Source organism: Achroia grisella, unplaced genomic scaffold (genome assembly GCF_030625045.1).
Source record: "Achroia grisella isolate CSIRO2021 unplaced genomic scaffold, CSIRO_AGI_Agris_v1 utg821, whole genome shotgun sequence".
Classification (NCBI taxonomy): domain Eukaryota; kingdom Metazoa; phylum Arthropoda; class Insecta; order Lepidoptera; family Pyralidae; genus Achroia; species Achroia grisella.
In genome coordinates this window covers 4,174,753-4,194,106 of record NW_026713035.1, presented here as the reverse complement: position 1 = coordinate 4,194,106, position 19,354 = coordinate 4,174,753, and the positions used below count along the sequence as shown (strand labels likewise).

The 19,354-nt window shown below is 43.9% G+C and overlaps 1 protein-coding gene across 1 annotated transcript in view; it reads right to left on the bottom strand.

Annotated features, from left to right (window-relative positions):
• Positions 1-2,189: 2,189 nt before the first annotated feature.
• LOC131852010 (rootletin) overlaps positions 2,190-19,354 on the bottom strand; it is a 54,968-nt gene continuing 37,803 nt past the window's right edge. The window contains 22 exon segments of the mRNA XM_059202577.1: positions 2,190-2,297; positions 3,176-3,313; positions 4,202-4,378; positions 4,510-4,676; positions 5,216-5,460; positions 6,191-6,335; positions 7,112-7,340; positions 8,524-8,618; positions 9,165-9,249; positions 10,044-10,151; positions 10,832-11,008; positions 11,236-11,345; positions 12,592-12,799; positions 13,059-13,172; positions 13,532-13,697; positions 13,924-14,104; positions 14,601-14,786; positions 15,249-15,424; positions 16,469-16,652; positions 17,714-17,906; positions 18,465-18,634; positions 18,995-19,184. Of these exon segments, the coding sequence (XP_059058560.1) occupies positions 2,190-2,297; positions 3,176-3,313; positions 4,202-4,378; positions 4,510-4,676; positions 5,216-5,460; positions 6,191-6,335; positions 7,112-7,340; positions 8,524-8,618; positions 9,165-9,249; positions 10,044-10,151; positions 10,832-11,008; positions 11,236-11,345; positions 12,592-12,799; positions 13,059-13,172; positions 13,532-13,697; positions 13,924-14,104; positions 14,601-14,786; positions 15,249-15,424; positions 16,469-16,652; positions 17,714-17,906; positions 18,465-18,634; positions 18,995-19,184 (3,552 nt within the window).

The following is a 19,354-nucleotide window of genomic DNA, read 5'->3' as shown; positions in this document are numbered from 1 at the left end:
GACCATTGGTAATAAGGCGGTGAGCTAAACCACCGAGTCCGTAATGTAATAATAATAATAAATTTTAATAATATTAAACAAAGTACTGAGTAATAATAACTTAATCAGCAATGCATAAGTAATACGGGTACATTTAAAACTTTTAAACCACTCAAAGTAGTCCCTAATATCTTAACAATAGAATTCAATTTTAAATAACACTTTAGAACATACTTATTCATTTCTTTTTAATAAATTGCTTTCACTGTAAGGTAATTAGTACACTTATTACTAGATCACAACCGCAACTTCGTCCGCGTGGAATTTAACTTTACTTTTTTAAAATACAGGTAGCCTAAGTTACGCCTTACTACAACAGCTGCCTGCCAATAAAAGTCCGGTCAATATCATTTCAGAGATTAGCCGGAACAAACAGACAGACAAGAATAGTAAAAATTGTTCTTTTGGTATATGTACCGTATTTGTATTCACATGCATGTAGTTAAAAAATGTTATTTCAATATTACAAACAGACACTTCAATTCTATTTATATGTATATATTTGATAATTTTAAATGAGTAACTTTAATACATCGAAGCACCTGTCTCTAATATATTTATGAAGTCGACTGTACTTAATATCGAATCGCAGGAATAGATATTATGAAACAAAATTTCATCATCGGCTTGCTTTTGTCTAATTATTTCAGGTCGGTGTTGTGTGTTTTCGTTTGTAATTGATCGCATCAGGCATCATACTCGGGAATTCTTTTCTTATTCAACATGTTAAGAAAAGAAAACCCTTTTGTTCCACATTACTAACACAAAAATGATGCAATCCTAACTCTTTTATTTCTACACTAGCTACTCGCCCCGGCTTCGCACGGGTGTACATTTATTATATATATAAACCTTCCTCTTGAATCACTCTATCTATTAAAACAAACCGCTTCAAAATCCGTTGCGTAGTTTTAAAGATTCAAGCATACATAGGGACGGACAGACAATGACAGCGACTTTGTTTTATACTATACAATGATGATTATCTAACATGTAACCATTGGATAAGAACAGAAAGTAATCTAAACAAATAAATAAAATTTAAGTGTATGTTTTGACCTTTTTATTAAAAAACTACGCGTATTTTGAGTCGTTTTTATTTAATAAATTGAATAGATAGAGTGACTCAAGAGGAAGGTTTAAGATATATAACGTCCCGCTACTGCACGGATGTTTAAACGAGTGATAGGATAACCTATCCTATATCTATGTATATCCTATGACGCGAGTGAAGTCGCGGGCGGAAAGCTAGTTATTAATACGCCACCTACAATTTTATTAAATAATTCATTATTCAAATAACAGATGGCGTTGTATAAATGCTTTAATTATTGTTATTTGCTCAATGTTAATAGATGACTATCTACTCATATACATGCATCCGAAGTGGTGGAGTCAACTAGTTATAAACATTATTACTCTATGAGAATCATGTTAAAAAATGAGGTCGTATACTTGAACCAAACATGTTTTTATATCAGATGATACGAGTACTTATTTGGAATACAGTCAACCTAGATTATAGTTAGACCTAATCACGACTAGTTGGTGCATGTACTATCAGCCAGGGATGAGCAACTCGCGGCCCGCGGACTGTTTGCGGCCTGTTAAAATGTTAATGCGGCCCGCCCAACATTTCTAAAATTGAATTAATTTTTTCGATTTTCCCCCATCAATATATTGTTATAAAATTAATTACAATGAAGTAAGTGCATACTAAACCGAATGATTTTTTCTGACAAGTTACTCACTTGTCGGCGACTTGTTCACGTATGCAATACAACCGCGTGGCGTCTGCGCGAGTTTTTATTTTTAATAACTGTGTTATGACGGTCCGACAATTTTTTTTAAAATTCAAATTGGCCCGTTGATGAAAACGGTTACTCACCCTTTTACTAAAAGATTGACATGTCTTTAGTGCTAAATTTGATATAGTATACTGTTTTTAGTATATATTATACTGTTTAAATTAATTTCGGCTGCGTAAATGTTTTCACTTCTGTCTTTGCCAATCCTTCCTTTCAAGAAGGATCCTTTAGAGGTTTTATTATTAACTGACCACTTAACTCCTCTAACACTATATCCATACGAACCATTCAGTTAGCTACAAAGTGGACTTAGTATAATAATACTGTCATTTGATATTTACTTTATTTAGAGGAGTCGTAGCTGTCGTTCAGCGGCGGCAGACTGTGTGTTAGCGTGCTGTCCAGTTTCCTTGCTTCATGTTCTAGGGTGTACGAGTCCAGCGCTGGATCCTAGCGGAGAAAAAACCACTCGTAAAAAAAAGTTTTTGCAAATATTATACCTATTAGTAAAAGGCAGAGGACAGATTCGTTGTGCCTTGGCAATAGAGTTTTATGTTGAAACCGCGGTGATGCTGTAAAAAACCGCTGCGGGCCACAGTAGTGGGCGTACCTGCGAGACGGTCCGCAGCGAGTCTCCGAGTGCGGCGGGCCACAGTAGTGGGCGTACCTGCGAGACGGTCCGCAGCGAGTCTCCGAGTGCGGCCCGCAGTCGCTGCACGTCGCGCGCGGCTCGTCCGCTGCGGGCCACAGTAGTGGGCGTACCTGCGAGACGGTCCGCAGCGAGTCTCCGAGTGCGGCCCGCAGTCGCTGCACGTCGCGCGCGGCTCGTCCGCTGCGGGCCACAGTAGTGGGCGTACCTGCGAGACGGTCCGCAGCGAGTCTCCGAGTGCGGCCCGCAGTCGCTGCACGTCGCGCGCGGCTCGTCCGCTGCGGGCCACAGTAGTGGGCGTACCTGCGAGACGGTCCGCAGCGAGTCTCCGAGTGCGGCCCGCAGTCGCTGCACGTCGCGCGCGGCTCGTCCGCTGCGGGCCACAGTAGTGGGCGTGCGAGACGGTCCGCAGCGAGTCTCCGAGTGCGGCCCGCAGTCGCTGCACGTCGCGCGCGGCTCGTCCGCTGCGGGCCACAGTAGTGGGCGTACCTGCGAGACGGTCCGCAGCGAGTCTCCGAGTGCGGCCCGCAGTCGCTGCACGTCGCGCGCGGCTCGTCCGCTGCGGGCCACAGTAGTGGGCGTACCTGCGAGACGGTCCGCAGCGAGTCTCCGAGTGCGGCCCGCAGTCGCTGCACGTCGCGCGCGGCTCGTCCACTGCGGGCCACAGTAGTGGGCGTACCTGCGAGACGGTCCGCAGCGAGTCTCCGAGTGCGGCCCGCAGTCGCTGCACGTCGCGCGCGGCTCGTCCGCTGCGGGCCACAGTAGTGGGCGTACCTGCGAGACGGTCCGCGAACGGTCGGTCCGCGGCCCGCAGTCGCTGCACGTCGCGCGCGGCTCGTCCGCTGCGGGCCACAGTAGTGGGCGTACCTGCGAGACGGTCCGCAGCGAGTCTCCGAGTGCGGCCCGCAGTCGCTGCACGTCGCGCGCGGCTCGTCCGCTGCGGGCCACAGTAGTGGGCGTACCTGCGAGACGGTCCGCAGCGTTCCGAGTGCGGCCCGCAGTATCGCGCGCGGCTTCCGAGAGTGGGCGTACCTGCGAGACGGTCCTTTGTAAACTACACTCTACTACCGCGCGCGGCTCGTCCGCTGCGGGCCACTGTACTCTACTACCGCGCGCGGCTCGTCCGCTGCGGGCCAAGTATGTTTTTCAAATATTTATATTTCTCATCCGCACCTTTGTAAACTACACTCTACTACCACACTGACAAGTATGTATGTAAGTATTTCTATGTAATTGGAATGGCAATCAATTATGTGGCAGACCTAAAGGTAAGTGGTTCCAGGCGGTTCCTCCTAGAAACCATCGTGATACATTCCTAGTGAATTTGTCACGATGAGCTAACTGACCTGACCTCATATTCATCTTATCATTCTCAAATCGTGTCCCGCCCACGTAAACCGTTAGTACGTGGACCATTTCATTAGCATCTAAAATAAAATAAACAAAAATGGTATGTTTAAAATAAAACAAAAATAAGAATATCTGTCCCAAGCAATATATATAATATATTGTAATATTATTTCATATAAACATTCATCCTACGTCATATCATGTCCATAAGGGCTATCACTACAACTGTCACCTTTGAGTTATATATATTTCGATATTATAATTTTTTTTCCCTACCATCATGTCCATTATACTCAAGAATCAAATATCTCCGCAATATTCGAGTATTTGAAACAGCGTTTAGTGGCGCGGTAACACTCACCTGGTTCTCGAGCCTCAGTATCTGCTGTCGATGGTTGGCCTCCCGCGTCTCGAGCAGTCTCTCGGCCTGCAGCGCGGCCTGGCGGTAACGGTCGACGTCGCTACGCCGACTCGGGGAACACGTGGACAGGTCGCCCAGGCACCTGCTGCGGGCTAATGCTAGCTCCGAGTCCTGTATATAAATATATTATAAAATCAATTTTAGGTAAATGTATGTATATTATCACTTATTCCTCGGGCCGTATCTTTGACATGACTCGTCTAAGAGAAGTAAAACAGTTAGCAAATAAATGAAAATGGCACCTTATCAGCGAGCTCCTTCTCCAGTCTCCTGATCTTCATTCGCAGTTCCCTATTCTCAAGCTCCAAGAAGTTGACATCAGTGTAACTCTTGTCTTTCACAGCTGAGTCTTTATAGCACGTACAGATATGAGAGGGGCCACGAATGGAATCCTTCGTTGAATCTGGACCTACATAAATACAAACGCAGGGGGAAGGGAATTAAGAATAATAATAATAATAATAACAACCCCAAGAGAATTTACATAACACCATCTAAGCAGATCTTATTTTATGGTACTATATCATAATAATATATGTTGTTTTTTTTTAATTACATAAATAATATGTGTACATAGAAACCAGTGTAGAAGGGAATTGTTAGTAATGTGGACTAATAATCACATTGCTAACAATGTACCATTTTAAGTTGACCTCCACGCGGTTCCCCTTGAAACCATCGTGATAAATTACGTATGAATTTGTCATGATAGGCTAACTGACTTGACCTCACGCTCTTCTTAGCATACTCCACTGGTACCCGCCAGCGCTAACCGTTAGCCCAGGTGGGTGCACCATTTCATTATCATCCATAAAAAAAATAGGAAACATACATAATATAAATACAAATATACTGTGCGAGGAATCTAACCCGCGAGCATTGGAAGTAAGGCGGTGTTTTGAAAATCTAGACTACCGAAGACATCAAACAAAATAAGAACTAACTCACCAGAATCCAAGTCTGAGTAGTACACACTCTTTTCGGTCCTGTCATGGCTCTTGCTGCGTAGTGCCGAAGGTCTGACCATGCGTCTTTCAGCCTCCAACTTCCTGACAGTGTCGGTGAGGGCGTCACACTTGGCCTTGAATTCGGATCGTTCGCGCTGCAGGTTGTGTAGTTCTCGCTCCAATTCGCTGTCGCAACTCTCCTTGCCGTCCCAAGTTGTCATACGCAATTGGGATTCGAGGCCTGACCTGGTACGAATTATCATCATCATTCCGTTACTAATAATATATGTACATAGGTGTATGTCCAGCAGAGGACTGCAGTGGGCTGGTGATGATGATAATGATGGTGGTGATAATGATAATGATGGTGATGATGATGACGATGATAATACTTATTTTTAAACTTTAGCGTTTAGTAATCATTAATAATATAGTAGAAACGGGTTTTGAGACGAATAGGTTGACTCCAAAATTTAAAAAAAAGTTCGGTAGGTACGACATACGAATGAGGGAAGAAAAAGTTTTAAAGGTTCCGACAACGCGGTATGTAGTGGATGATCAAAGAAAATATACTTTTGCTATGTGAATAATAATATACACAACAGTAAATTATTTAAATTACGTAATTACGTACGTTATGTTAATAATGATTTTGTCTGTGAGAGGAACACTACTGAGTTTTCATTAGAAAGTACCTCTTTCAACCTACTTACCTTAGCTTGAATATTTGAGTTACCTACTCATAGCTTACTAATAAACTTGTTTTATGGTAAAAAATAATAGGCAGAATAATAATGAATTCGGATATTGCTGTAGAATAGAAACCACAACTAAAATGCCTTAAAATAAATAGGTACTTAAGGCCCGACCTTAAGTATTTATTTAAGAAAGCAAATTTCAACTTTAATAAAGATTATTTCTATTCAACTCTATATAATAACATCTGCAGCATTAGGTTAAGTATTGCATGACCAACCTCTGCACCTCGATGTTGGCGAGTTGTGCTGTGAGGCGGTGCACTTGGTCCTCGAGGGTGGAGTTCAGACGCTTCATTTCTCCAAGCGCAGTCTTCGCGCTCTCCAGTTTTTCACTCAGCACACGTCTATCGTTTTCACATGTAGCTAATACAAATATATTTATTTATTTCCTTTTTATTGCACCAAAAGTATAAATAGTAATAATAAGTTACAAAAGTCGGTCTAGTCACATAAACAATCTCTTCCAGACAACCTTTGGGTAGAGGAGAGAATACAGAAAGTGATAGATGCCGCAAGAATGGACTAGAGAAATAAAGGAAAAGGTATAACGATACTATATAGGCATAATAATAATAACTAAACCGATACTACTTTATACATAACATAGTAAAACTTTTGTGAGCGTAGGAACTTTATTTGTACATATTAAGGTAAATTTAATGATAGAAAGTCGATTTTATGAAGAAATTTTACATTTATATGTATCAAATAAAATAAGACTAGATTAATGTACAATACTTTGTAATAGACAATAATCGATATAAAATAATAGACAATAAAAAACATAAACAATATATAGCTATATAGGTGAAGGTTTCCATGTAACTTTAAGACTGTTATATATTTAACAACAGTTTAAAAACAATACGCAGTTGGAAACTTTATAAGAGCAGTTTTCGTTCTTTTCTGTTAGATAAATATATTAGCTGCAAAAATTGTATAATTTCAAAAACAATCGTTACGGAATAAATAAACAAAAACATATAAAAAACGGTGCATTCTGCACAACTTACAAATATATAATAAACATTACATACAATGTATACTTAACGGGACCAGACATCCCGTTTTGACCGGGACTGTCCATTTTTATAATTAGGGCACCATTCCATTATCATCAATAAAAAATAAATACTAACCAATACTCTTCTGTAATTGCCTGAGCTTGTCAGCGGCTGTGTGTTCACCGTTCTTTGCCTCGGTGAGTTGCCGCTGAGTCTTGCTCAGTTCCGCTCGCAGCTCGCTCTCGGCGCTCGCAGCCTTCTGCAGCGACGTCGATAGTTGCTCCACTGTACCCTTTAGCGATGTACACCGGTCCTCTAGAGATGCAACCGTACGGGCGTATCCATCGCAGCGTTCTTGAAGTTTCTAGAAAATTTTAAATCGCTTTTAAACGTTGTCCTTTAGTATTTATAATTCAATTTATGGTAAATTGGTAATAGGAGCATGCAGTGTGATATAGTGGTATGTGCAGTATAACATGTTGGTATTTTAAATATATAATACTGACAACAGCACTAGGTTTTCCACAGATAGTACCTTGAGCGCGTGGTCGCGGTCTCGTGCTCCGACGGCGGCACGCTGCACGTCGCCTTCGAGCTGCGACGCAGCGTGACGGCGGTGGTACATACCTTGAGCGCGTGGTCGCGGTCTCGTGCTCCGACGGCGGCACGCTGCACGTCGCCTTCGAGCTGCGACGCAGCGTGACGGCGGTGGTACATACCTTGAGCGCGTGGTCGCGGTCTCGTGCTCCGACGGCGGCACGCTGCACGTCGCCTTCGAGCTGCGACGCAGCGTGACGGCGGTGGTACATACCTTGAGCGCGTGGTCGCGGTCTCGTGCTCCGACGGCGGCACGCTGCACGTCGCCTTCGAGCTGCGACGCAGCGTGACGGCGGTGGTACATACCTTGAGCGCGTGGTCGCGGTCTCGTGCTCCGACGGCGGCACGCTGCACGTCGCCTTCGAGCTGCGACGCAGCGTGACGGCGGTGGTACATACCTTGAGCGCGTGGTCGCGGTCTCGTGCTCCGACGGCGGCACGCTGCACGTCGCCTTCGAGCTGCGACGCAGCGTGACGGCGGTGGTACATACCTTGAGCGCGTGGTCGCGGTCTCGTGCTCCGACGGCGGCACGCTGCACGTCGCCTTCGAGCTGCGACGCAGCGTGACGGCGGTGGTACATACCTTGAGCGCGTGGTCGCGGTCTCGTGCTCCGACGGCGGCACGCTGCACGTCGCCTTCGAGCTGCGACGCAGCGTGACGGCGGTGGTACATACCTTGAGCGCGTGGTCGCGGTCTCGTGCTCCGACGGCGGCACGCTGCACGTCGCCTTCGAGCTGCGACGCAGCGTGACGGCGGTGGTACATACCTTGAGCGCGTGGTCGCGGTCTCGTGCTCCGACGGCGGCACGCTGCACGTCGCCTTCGAGCTGCGACGCAGCGTGACGGCGGTGGTACATACCTTGAGCGCGTGGTCGCGGTCTCGTGCTCCGACGGCGGCACGCTGCACGTCGCCTTCGAGCTGCGACGCAGCGTGACGGCGGTGGTACATACCTTGAGCGCGTGGTCGCGGTCTCGTGCTCCGACGGCGGCACGCTGCACGTCGCCTTCGAGCTGCGCGCGTCGCACGTCCAGTCGCGCAGCCCGACCTGTACCACGCGGTCAAATATTACCATTTCTTTTTATTGTAGATTTTGGGCTATTAACATTTACAGGCTATTACAGGTCTGTATCACTGCAACCTGTATAGTTCTATTGTGCTCGCCCTTTTTCAAATTTTGCTACCTAGACTCATCAATGAAAAGAATTTTAGGATATACAACGGCCCGAGCGGAGTTTCCAATCCCTAGCGGACTGCCCTCAGACTAAAGTCGTATCCGTCAGGTAGGAATTAGTCGATTCAAAAGGTCAAAACACGCACACTGACCCAAAGGAGAAGCTAAATACGAAATACAATGTCCAACATACTGGGGTCAAAATCAAACCCCTAGCGGTTCAAATTAAAGTCGTATCAGGCAGCAGACCTTCAGCTGCTCCATAAGTCCGCGAATAAAGTTATTAATAACTTTATGAATTACTTTCATATAGACAATGAATATCACAAATCAATTAGTTGTATATTCAACAACAAAAATGCTGGTACTGATTGTAATTTGTTTTAATTGATAATAAATAAATAAATAAAATTATGTTACTTTCGGCAGCGGCCAGGGCCTCCCTCAACTGTCCTACTTCTTGTACACGCTCGGCCAATTGTACGCGGAAACTATCTGATTTGTTCTGTAACACAAGACATAATTATGAAAATCATTGAGCCTGTTGAACCAATACAATCCTAATAGCCGGAAACATCTTAAATATCTAAACTTTACTATGGATTTTCATACTGGTGCAATTTCTCGTTTTTTTATTAAATTAGCCCATATTAGTCACTTATAATGAACAGCTTGTATAATATTTATGAATTTTTAAAATTGGTTACTAATTATCGTTTATCCATTACAGACAGAAAAAGCAAATCTTTTTTTTACGTAACAATTTCTTTTCACCATAAAAGTTAAATAAATATAATGAACAATAATAATCTTCATTGGAACACTAAAATAATATTTTACAAAGATTAGCGTAAAATTTATTTATTTAATTATCCATTCATAACTTTCTTTCAATGTACAACGCCATAATGTAAGCATACAAATTTATATATATTTTCTTTATTGCACAAATAATACAAAGATATTTTAATTTAGAGATAATGTGAGCAAGGGTTGACTTATCCCTAGAAGAGATCTACCTAAAACAGCGGCACAGGTTGTACCGAGTGGGTAATAACCGGTGTAAAAAAACATTTCAAATGCTACTAAATAAAATTCAAATAACAAATTGTATAATCTAATACTAAAGTAATATACATAAATACGAACATACATAAACATAAATAGTATATAATACATAAACATAAATATCATATAATACATAAATATATTCATGATAACTATTTCTCACATGTACATTCAATTCATATTTTTATTTAAATGTATTGATTATTTTATTTAATTCAGGAAATTATATACCTCATTCTGTACTTTCTCCTCTGCAACGGAACTGAGGGTCGCTTCGAGGCTGGTAATTTTGTCTCTTAGATTGCTGATCTCAACAGTCTTCGTCTGAGTTGACTCGTTCTGCAAAATAATGTTCAATATAATTTACCTATGCTTTACGCTAAATTTGAAAATGTACTAGTTAATTTGAATCCAAGAATTTTCAATAAGAAACTGGCCGACAAATAAAAAAATATATTGATAAACTGCGGGAAGCCACAAGACATATTTTCGCGGAGCAAGCAAAACGAAAAAAAAACGAATAGACTAACTAAATAAAACGCAAAAAGGGCATGGACCTTCAGTCTATGAACAATGAGAGCATACCTTCAAAAAATATGTCTGTCAGTTTATATTTCTGACTGACTAGAATCATCGACAATATCCCTAGGTAACTTACATAGCGCTATCTAGTTCCAAGCTAATCAGACCTTGAATGTTTCAATATATATATATTGTCGGTTCGAAAATACTATTGCTGGAAGGTGAGTCCACAATGTGATTGTGCGTGTTAAAAAGTTTCAAAAATAAAATAAAATCAATTTAACGTCATAGGTGGTCTTCCGATGGTCGCGGGTTCGATTCGCACGGTGCAAACATTCGTATACATGAGTATGATTGTTTGTATCGGTCTGAATGTTTTCTATATATTTACAAAAAAAAACTATGTATTCATATCAGTTGTCTAGTACTTATAACACAAGCTCTGCTTACCTTAGGATTAGATGCCGTTATTTGTATTATGTTAATATTTAACTTACCAATGCATTAAGTTGAGCATCCTTCTGTCCGAGTGCGGTCTGTAAGCGAGACTTCTCCTCCTGCAGGGAGCGTAAGTTGCTCGTTACCGACTGCAGCTTGCCTTCGCCCTTGCCTTGCTGTTCAGTCGCGTCTTTTAGCTGTTTCTTGAATACATTCAGTTGGGACTTGTAGTCGTCCTACAACATAATGTTAAATTAATATTATTGTTTAGTACTTTATCTGTACAAAAGAATTACACCTAGCATCCGTACATTGTGATCCTTCGAGCCGGATATTGATTTTTAAAATTATGTGTCATGGGAAAAGATTTATATAAGCAGTGAAATATTACATATTGCATTTATTAACTAAGTGGTGTACGTTTGACTAACTTGGATTAAATGAATAAATATTAAGTACTTACCTTTTCACGTTCAATCTGGCAGACTTCGTGCATTAGATTCCTTACGCCCTTCTTTATCAACTCCGGATCCACATCTATAATCTCGTTGCGATCTTCCGAGTGATCACGACCTGTGACATTACATTTGTTTTAATTATCAACAAACAATATCGGGATTTAGGTTGTATATATTTATTTTTCTTATGTACCCACAATACACTTTTATTTTCATCTTAATAAACCAGTCAGTGATAGATCGTCTTTGATTTAATACATTACAGTAGCTAATTGAGCATCGTAGGAGTTATCTCTCCGCTATAGCCCGACTGGTAGTATGCACACTGCCGTAGCACTGCACGCAGCACACGCGGCGACGATTACTAACCTTAACCCAGCTTTCGACGCTGGCCCTCGTGCATACGCTATGCAACTATAATACATCACGTACGCCGCCTATCACTAACACGTCAGTGGAGCACGCACCTCTGTGCGGGCTGTAGCGGCGCGCGGGGCCGGCGGGCCGCACGCCGCCTATCACTAACACGTCAGTGGAGCACGCACCTCTGTGCGGGCTGTAGCGGCGCGCGGGGCCGGCGGGCCGCACGCCGCCTATCACTAACACGTCAGTGGAGCACGCACCTCTGTGCGGGCTGTAGCGGCGCGCGGGGCCGGCGGGCCGCACGCCGCCTATCACTAACACGTCAGTGGAGCACGCACCTCTGTGCGGGCTGTAGCGGCGCGCGGGGCCGGCGGGCCGCACGCCGCCTATCACTAACACGTCAGTGGAGCACGCACCTCTGTGCGGGCTGTAGCGGGCCGCACGCGCGCGGGGCACGGCGGGCCGGCACCGCACGCCGCCTATCACTAACACGTCAGTGGAGCACGCACCTCTGTGCGGGCTGTAGCGGCGCGCGGGGCCGGCGGGCCGCACGCCGCCTATCACTAACACGTCAGTGGAGCACGCACCTCTGTGCGGGCTGTAGCGGCGCGCGGGGCCGGCGGGCCGCACGCCGCCTATCACTAACACGTCAGTGGAGCACGCACCTCTGTGCGGGCTGTAGCGGCGCGCGGGGCCGGCGGGCCGCACGCCGCCTATCACTAACACGTCAGTGGAGCACGCACCTCTGTGCGGGCTGTAGCGGCGCGCGGGGCCGGCGGGCCGCACGCCGCCTATCACTAACACGTCAGTGGAGCACGCACCTCTGTGCGGGCTGTAGCGGCGCGCGGGGCCGGCGGGCCGCACGCCGCCTATCACTAACACGTCAGTGGATATCACTAACACGTCAGTGGAGCACGCACCTCTGTGCGGGCTGTAGCGGCGCGCGGGGCCGGCGGGCCGCACGCCGCCTATCACTAACACGTCAGTGGAGCACGCACCTCTGTGCGGGCTGTAGCGGCGCGCGGGGCTGGCGAGGCGGCGCCGCGCGGCCGCGTGCACGCTGCCGTCGGGCTGCACGCCGCACACGCGCCGCAGTGCGTGCGCCACCGACGACAGCTTCGCCTCCGCCTCGCGCTTGCCGGCCTCGCACTGGCTCAGCGACGCCTCCAGTGCCCGGCCGCGGCCCTCGCATCCGCCCAGCCGCGCCTGTCGACCACCACTCACTGTTACCATCATTGCTTCACCAAGTAGCTTAGAGGACAACTATCAGAATCATATACAGTATTCTTTTACGGCTGCAACGACCGACGCTGAATTGTGGAGTGTCAAGAGAGATGTGCAGTGCACCCTCGCGTGCACCTCCCGCGTTTCGGCTAGTACAACCGCAATACAATGTTGTTATGACCATGGTTGAAGGATTATCAAGTACGTTTGTAACCTGTTCAGTGGTATAATATAACATTACCTTCAGCTCTTGTATCTGTTGGGTAGCATCAGCAAGGCAAACTTCCAAATTGTGCTTCAGCTCTTCGAGACGGCGTTCTTTAGAGCGACAATCTTCAAGACGCAACACCAGTTCCTGAAAAATTGGTTTTATTACATTCCAAAAAACAATGTTGACTGAACTAATAAAATGATGTATCGTAATTGACACGAAAGATGACAAACAAGTTGGTCTCTGTGCTGTATTTACAGGAGGGAGTTGACAACTTTAAACTTTCCACAAATTAGTAGCGACATAGATGAGAAACAGACACATAATACGTCGTCACTATTCTATTAATCTCTGCGCCATATAGCAATAGCATACACACCGATCTTAGAGATAAAGACAGAAGAACGAATCAGTCGCTTCTGTCTGCAGACCTCGTCGGCAACGTACAGTACCTCCTCCGGGTCGTCGCCGTACACCTCCTGTAAGTTAGCGAAGTATAGTACCTGATCGCGCGCGCGGCAGGCCTCCTCGAGGTCGGCACCGCGCTGTCGGGAGGCGGCGAGGTCTGCGCGGGCGGCACTCAGCAGCGCCTCCAGTTCGGCGCCATGTCGACGCGCCGTCGCCGCTTCCTGCGACATTCGTTCGCGTTCCTCGCTCTCGTTCTGCAGTCTAAGGACAAAAAGTAACAAGAACTCTTATACGACGTCACTATAGGATATCTTTCCAAAAATTGTTTCCTGAACTCCAAAGGACCAACTGCTTGTATAATTTGTATATAAGTGACATAAATCTAACGATACCTATACTGATTGCCTAAACAGTTTCCGCACTGATATCTCGCATCTCTCACATTTCTACAATTAAAACTAGAGATAAAATTATTAGAGATTCTGACCTGGACTGTAGCTCCTTGAGGTCGTGGTGCGCCTGTTCGAGCGCGGCCCGCTCCCGCTTCAGCTGACATTCGGCAGCTCGTAGCTCGCGAGTCACGTGTTCCCCACCTGACTCCGCCTCCTTCAGCAGCGCTTGTACGCGCGTTACTTCCAGTTCTAATGAAGTGCGGTTCTCTTCGAGGCCTAAATAGAGGATCAAGAAATTAACTAAAACATCTAAATACTAAAAATTTATTCAATGAATATATATGATGACCAGATTTACTTTTTTTAACAAACAAAGAATAGGAGAAACCGCGCGCGTCGCCTTATCTCGCATTCCCGCATTCTACAATCGTCTTTTTTTTAATAATTAATTATCATTATGAGTATACATTTATTGATACTGAATAAATATTAAACACGTCTCTGAAAATAAAATCAATCAAATTAAAAAAATATTTTTTTGTGAAATGACATGACTGATTTAACCAGCAAATAAGCGCGAAAGAGAGAACAAAAAAAATAATTAAATATGATCCCTCACGAATGCACGCGCTGTATTTACTGCGTTAAATCGCGTATGCCCCTGATCGCGCGTTAAAGAATGAGTCGCGTAAAGGCAGCTGTTAAAAGGTTGTTCAAAGGTGTGTAGCATCACAAATTAGATCGTTTTAGATGTTCCATTCTAGATACGTACCAGCGATCTTGTGGTAGGCCTCGTCACGGGCGCGCGCTGCGTCACGTCGCTCGTGCTCTGCGCGCTTGACGTGTTCGCGCAGGTCGCGACACGTGACGTTGTACTTGTCACGCTCGGCGCAGCACGCCGTCAGCTGTCGCCGCACGTCCGTCAGCTCCTTGCGCAGGCTCTCCGACTCGTTCTCCACTGCCGGAGAATACAAATAATCTTTATTCATAAGGGGATGTCTACACGTTTATAGCAGTCTCCACTTGTGTCGCTAGATGGCGTTAGTAATAAATGTAAAAGGCGCTATTAAGATTTTTGGGCATTTTATTATGGTCAAACGGAATGTTTGTATGTTACATTCGATTCAACCGGTTCTGTTCAATTCTGGAAAAAATATACTCAACCGCCTGTACCTATATTGTTTTTCATTTATTGAACCGATATTTAGTACATCCTTGATCGATCGTGTGAACCCGTAGTTGTTCGATATGACTTACAGCATCTATAACTTGGGAGCTTTATGTGATACAGTCGAGAGATAGAATAGAAGTGTTTATTGAATTTTTAAACTACGCGATCATCGTGACCACCAAGGCCGTCAAACTTACAAAATATCTTTTAATAAAATTTCATAAAAGACAAGTTTTTCATAAAACTTACGCTCCTTAAGTTTCCTCATGGTATCCTGCAGCTGCGCATACGCATTGTCGTATTTGTCCTCTACCAGCGAAAGCTGAGCGCGCACCTCACTGCATTCGCGGTTGCATGCTTCCTTCTCCAGATGTAGCTCTTTGATTCGATTTTCGTAGCGCGCGCAATCGTCCTCTGCCGTAGCCCTGATTGTATAAAATACTCATCTAATTAGAATAAATATAAATGAATATATAAATAACTCTTTAAAATACCATTTATAATAAATATTACCATCTGTCAAGGCTGTTATTTCGAACACATTGTCCATTACCGCTGTTGTGGACGCAATCACTGTGATTCGTTTCGTTTAATATTTTTATTCCAACGCAAGGGGCAAGTCTACAACGGTTCTCTCGTATTAAATTGATATATGTGTTTCATTCATCGATTCAATTTCATAAATAATTAACAACTCTCGACTACTTGCGTGTAATTGAGGCTAGTAATTTAAAAATGTGGACATAATAGATCAAAAGAAATTACAGATTAATGTATAATACAGAAGACCTTACGCTAGTCCAAAGAGCTTTGATTTTGTATCGTACTGATTTATTATTAGGTATGTAGTGGAAGTTGTATTTATAATTTTACAAGTGTAGCATAGCATGTCATTCGCGCAATGCAGTTGTGCAGTTACAGTACAAATTGTATTTTTCAAAGACGTGTTGAAAAATGATAAACTATCAATTGTACAATTACTTATATTCCCGCATATATATTGATTATGAATTATTATAAAAAGTGAAAGAGCGTAACTTGTAAATGGTATATAATTGTGTTTCTTGCCAGTTCTCAATTAGATCTATATACTGAACTGGATATATAGGGTGGAAAAAACTATAATATGGAAAAATGACGTTCATAAACGTCGAAAATGGTCTTGACATAAATAAATTATTATTGAATTTGGATATATAGTTGGTGGATAGAGGAGAGTGAAATGTGTGGAGTGCGTACTTGGCCTCGTCGAGCCTGGTCTTGAGCGTGGCGAGGTCGTCGTTGAGCCGCGCGAGGTGCGCGCGGTCGCCGTCGGCGCGTGGATAGAGGAGAGTGAAATGTGTGGAGTGCGTACTTGGCCTCGTCGAGCCTGGTCTTGAGCGTGGCGAGGTCGTCGTTGAGCCGCGCGAGGTGCGCGCGGTCGCCGTCGGCGCGTGGATAGAGGAGAGTGAAATGTGTGGAGTGCGTACTTGGCCTCGTCGAGCCTGGTCTTGAGCGTGGCGAGGTCGTCGTTGAGCCGCGCGAGGTGCGCGCGGTCGCCGTCGGCGCGGGCGGCGGCGTCGCGGCGGCCGCGCTCGGCGCGCGCCTGCTCGCAGCGCAGCGCGCGCGCCGCCTCCTCCAGCCGCTCCGCCAGCGCCTGCTGCTCCTGGTGCGCTGCGACATCGTACCCGCACTCAGCACTAACCCACTACACATATCTCGAAGGACCACACATATTCTAGCATAGATCTGCAAAGCCACTACAACTCCGGCTCGAAGGACCACACACATACTAACATACTATTATTATTCTCTTTTCCTCAGCTTAAGCTGGTGACTAGTAGCGAGAACGGGACATGCCAAGTCTCTCATTACTTTACTATTATTATTATTATTGGCCTTACAGATAAGACCAATAATAATAATAATAATCTCAGGACAATTCACACAGCGCCATCTAGACCGAAATTAAGCTAGCTAAAGCTTGTTTTTTGAATACTAGACGACTGATACAAATACATAGATTATTTTTTTCGTAAATACATACATATTTTACATAGAAAACCAAACCCAAACCCAAACAATTATACTCATGAATACAAATGTTTGTGCCGTGCAAGGAATCGAACCCGCAATCGTCGAACATAAAGCGGTGTACTAGACCGCTAGACCATCGAGGTCGTCCATATATTCTAGCATAGTTCTGCAAGGCCACTATATATCCGGCTCGAAGAACCACACATATTCTAGCATAGATCTATAAAGCTACTACACATCCGGCTTGAAGGGCCATACTGAGACTATACTCTCTTGTAACGTACAGGCTCAACCGCACGCGGTAATAACTCACTACATATCCGGCTCAAAGGACCATGCACATTCTAGCATAGAGCTTATGACTTACACTCACTCGTACTTGGTACCAACTTACTATTTGTCTAGCTCTAAGGACCACATATAATCTATGCTCTCTTAGAACGTACAGACTCAGCCGCACGAGGTTATATCTCACTACACATCCGGCTCGCAATACCATTAAGAGACAGGTCTATCTTAACTCTGACTATGTGTAATAAGATAATTTAGAAAATATTTTTCTATAGGTTGTCTCACCACCAAGTAACGTCAGGTACTAACACAATATGTGTTACTATTTACGAACATAAATGTAAAATTATACAACACAGATGTAAGAATCTCATAATTAATCCAACAAAAAATATTATCACAAATACCCATAATTAAAGCCTGCTGTTTATCATTCTCTGCTCGGAGCAAGGCTTCGTCATGCTGTAATATAAGCTGATCGCGTGAAGCCAATAGTTTCTTCTCTCTCTCCCTCGCAGCCGCATCCGATGCTTCCTTCTCACTCGTTAATGTTGCTATTGTCTGGTTCAATTTGTGCTCAAGAGCCTGGCGTAGTTGTTCCTATGAATATTATAATAAAAATAACCGTAACAGTAACCTCAGATAGACCTATTTATTAAAATAAAGTCATATATTTAGAGAATCTACTTTGTTACTCTTGAATTTCTGAAATTAGAATATCTTTGAAATAAATAACCTATGAACCTCATTAAAAAATAAATTAAATTATTTTTCAGGTGATATGTGTCGTGGAGCAAAGATGTTACTAAACCTACTGCTATGTACAATTATTATACATACATAGTTCCGAAACGATACGATATTGAAACTTTCAAGCTCTTTCCTCTTTCTTTATTTTTCTTTTTAAAGAGCCGGTAACGCACTTGCAGTTCCCTTGGTATTGCGAGTGCTCATGTGCAACAATAATCACTTATCATCAGGTGAACCGAAATCTCGTTTAATCCCTAAGCAAAGTACCTACATAGGTATTTAGCTTATATTAGTTTCTTGTATTAGTAATAGACCAGCTTCTATAGTTTAGTTGTTTGAGCTATCTACATATACATTATACTGGTAGGATTGCCTGTACATTCAAATCTAAAACAGAGTAACACTGACCTTCTCTTCTTTTAGTTTAGTGATGTTCTCTGTTGTAGTCCGGTTGATATTCGTGATGATCTGCTGGTACTCTGCCTCCTTCTTGCCCGACTGTTGCTGCATGCTGTTACGTGTGTCTCGTAATTTCTTCTCCGAATTATCCAAGTCTTTCGATAGACGGGAAATTTGGCCTGAAAAATAATTAAAGCTGTTATAACTTGCTGTTTTTCAAGAGGACTCAGCACAACATATAGTCTATTAATAGTGACTCCAGCAAAAATGGCAATATACAAACAGCCGGCGAACGAAACGAACCAGTGGTGCGCCTGTGTTTAATAATAAAAAATATATACCAATATTATAATTGCAAACGTGTACCTGTACGGCTCGTCTTTGTTACCCATTTACAGCTGAAGGATCTTAATGAAATATAACGTGATAACAGATTACATTATGTGGGGTAGTCATTTTTTATCACACTCGACTTTAGACTACCTGTTACCTAAAAAATCTTATGCAGGATCCACCTTACTAGAAAATTCCTAACCAACCTTTATGGTTCTCCTGCTGCACGAGTATCTCCTGCAACTCATGCTCCAGCTTATTCCTCTTACTGTCTGCGTCTTCTAGCATATTAGCCGTGTCAAACAGCACTGCCTCCAGAGCGTCCTTCTCAGATCGTACACCGGCTAATTGTTCTTGTAGATGCTGTTTGTCTTTATCCAAGCTATCTATGACGACCTGAAATTAGTTGAATTAGCTTCTCTCAAATAATAATATAATTAAAAATACATTTTAATTAAACAAAATCGACTCCATAGTCACATGTTCGCCATTTTCAAAGATAATTAATTATTATTAAAAGACAAAACACGATAGAAGAACAGGGATGGCACCGCGCGCGGTCTGTC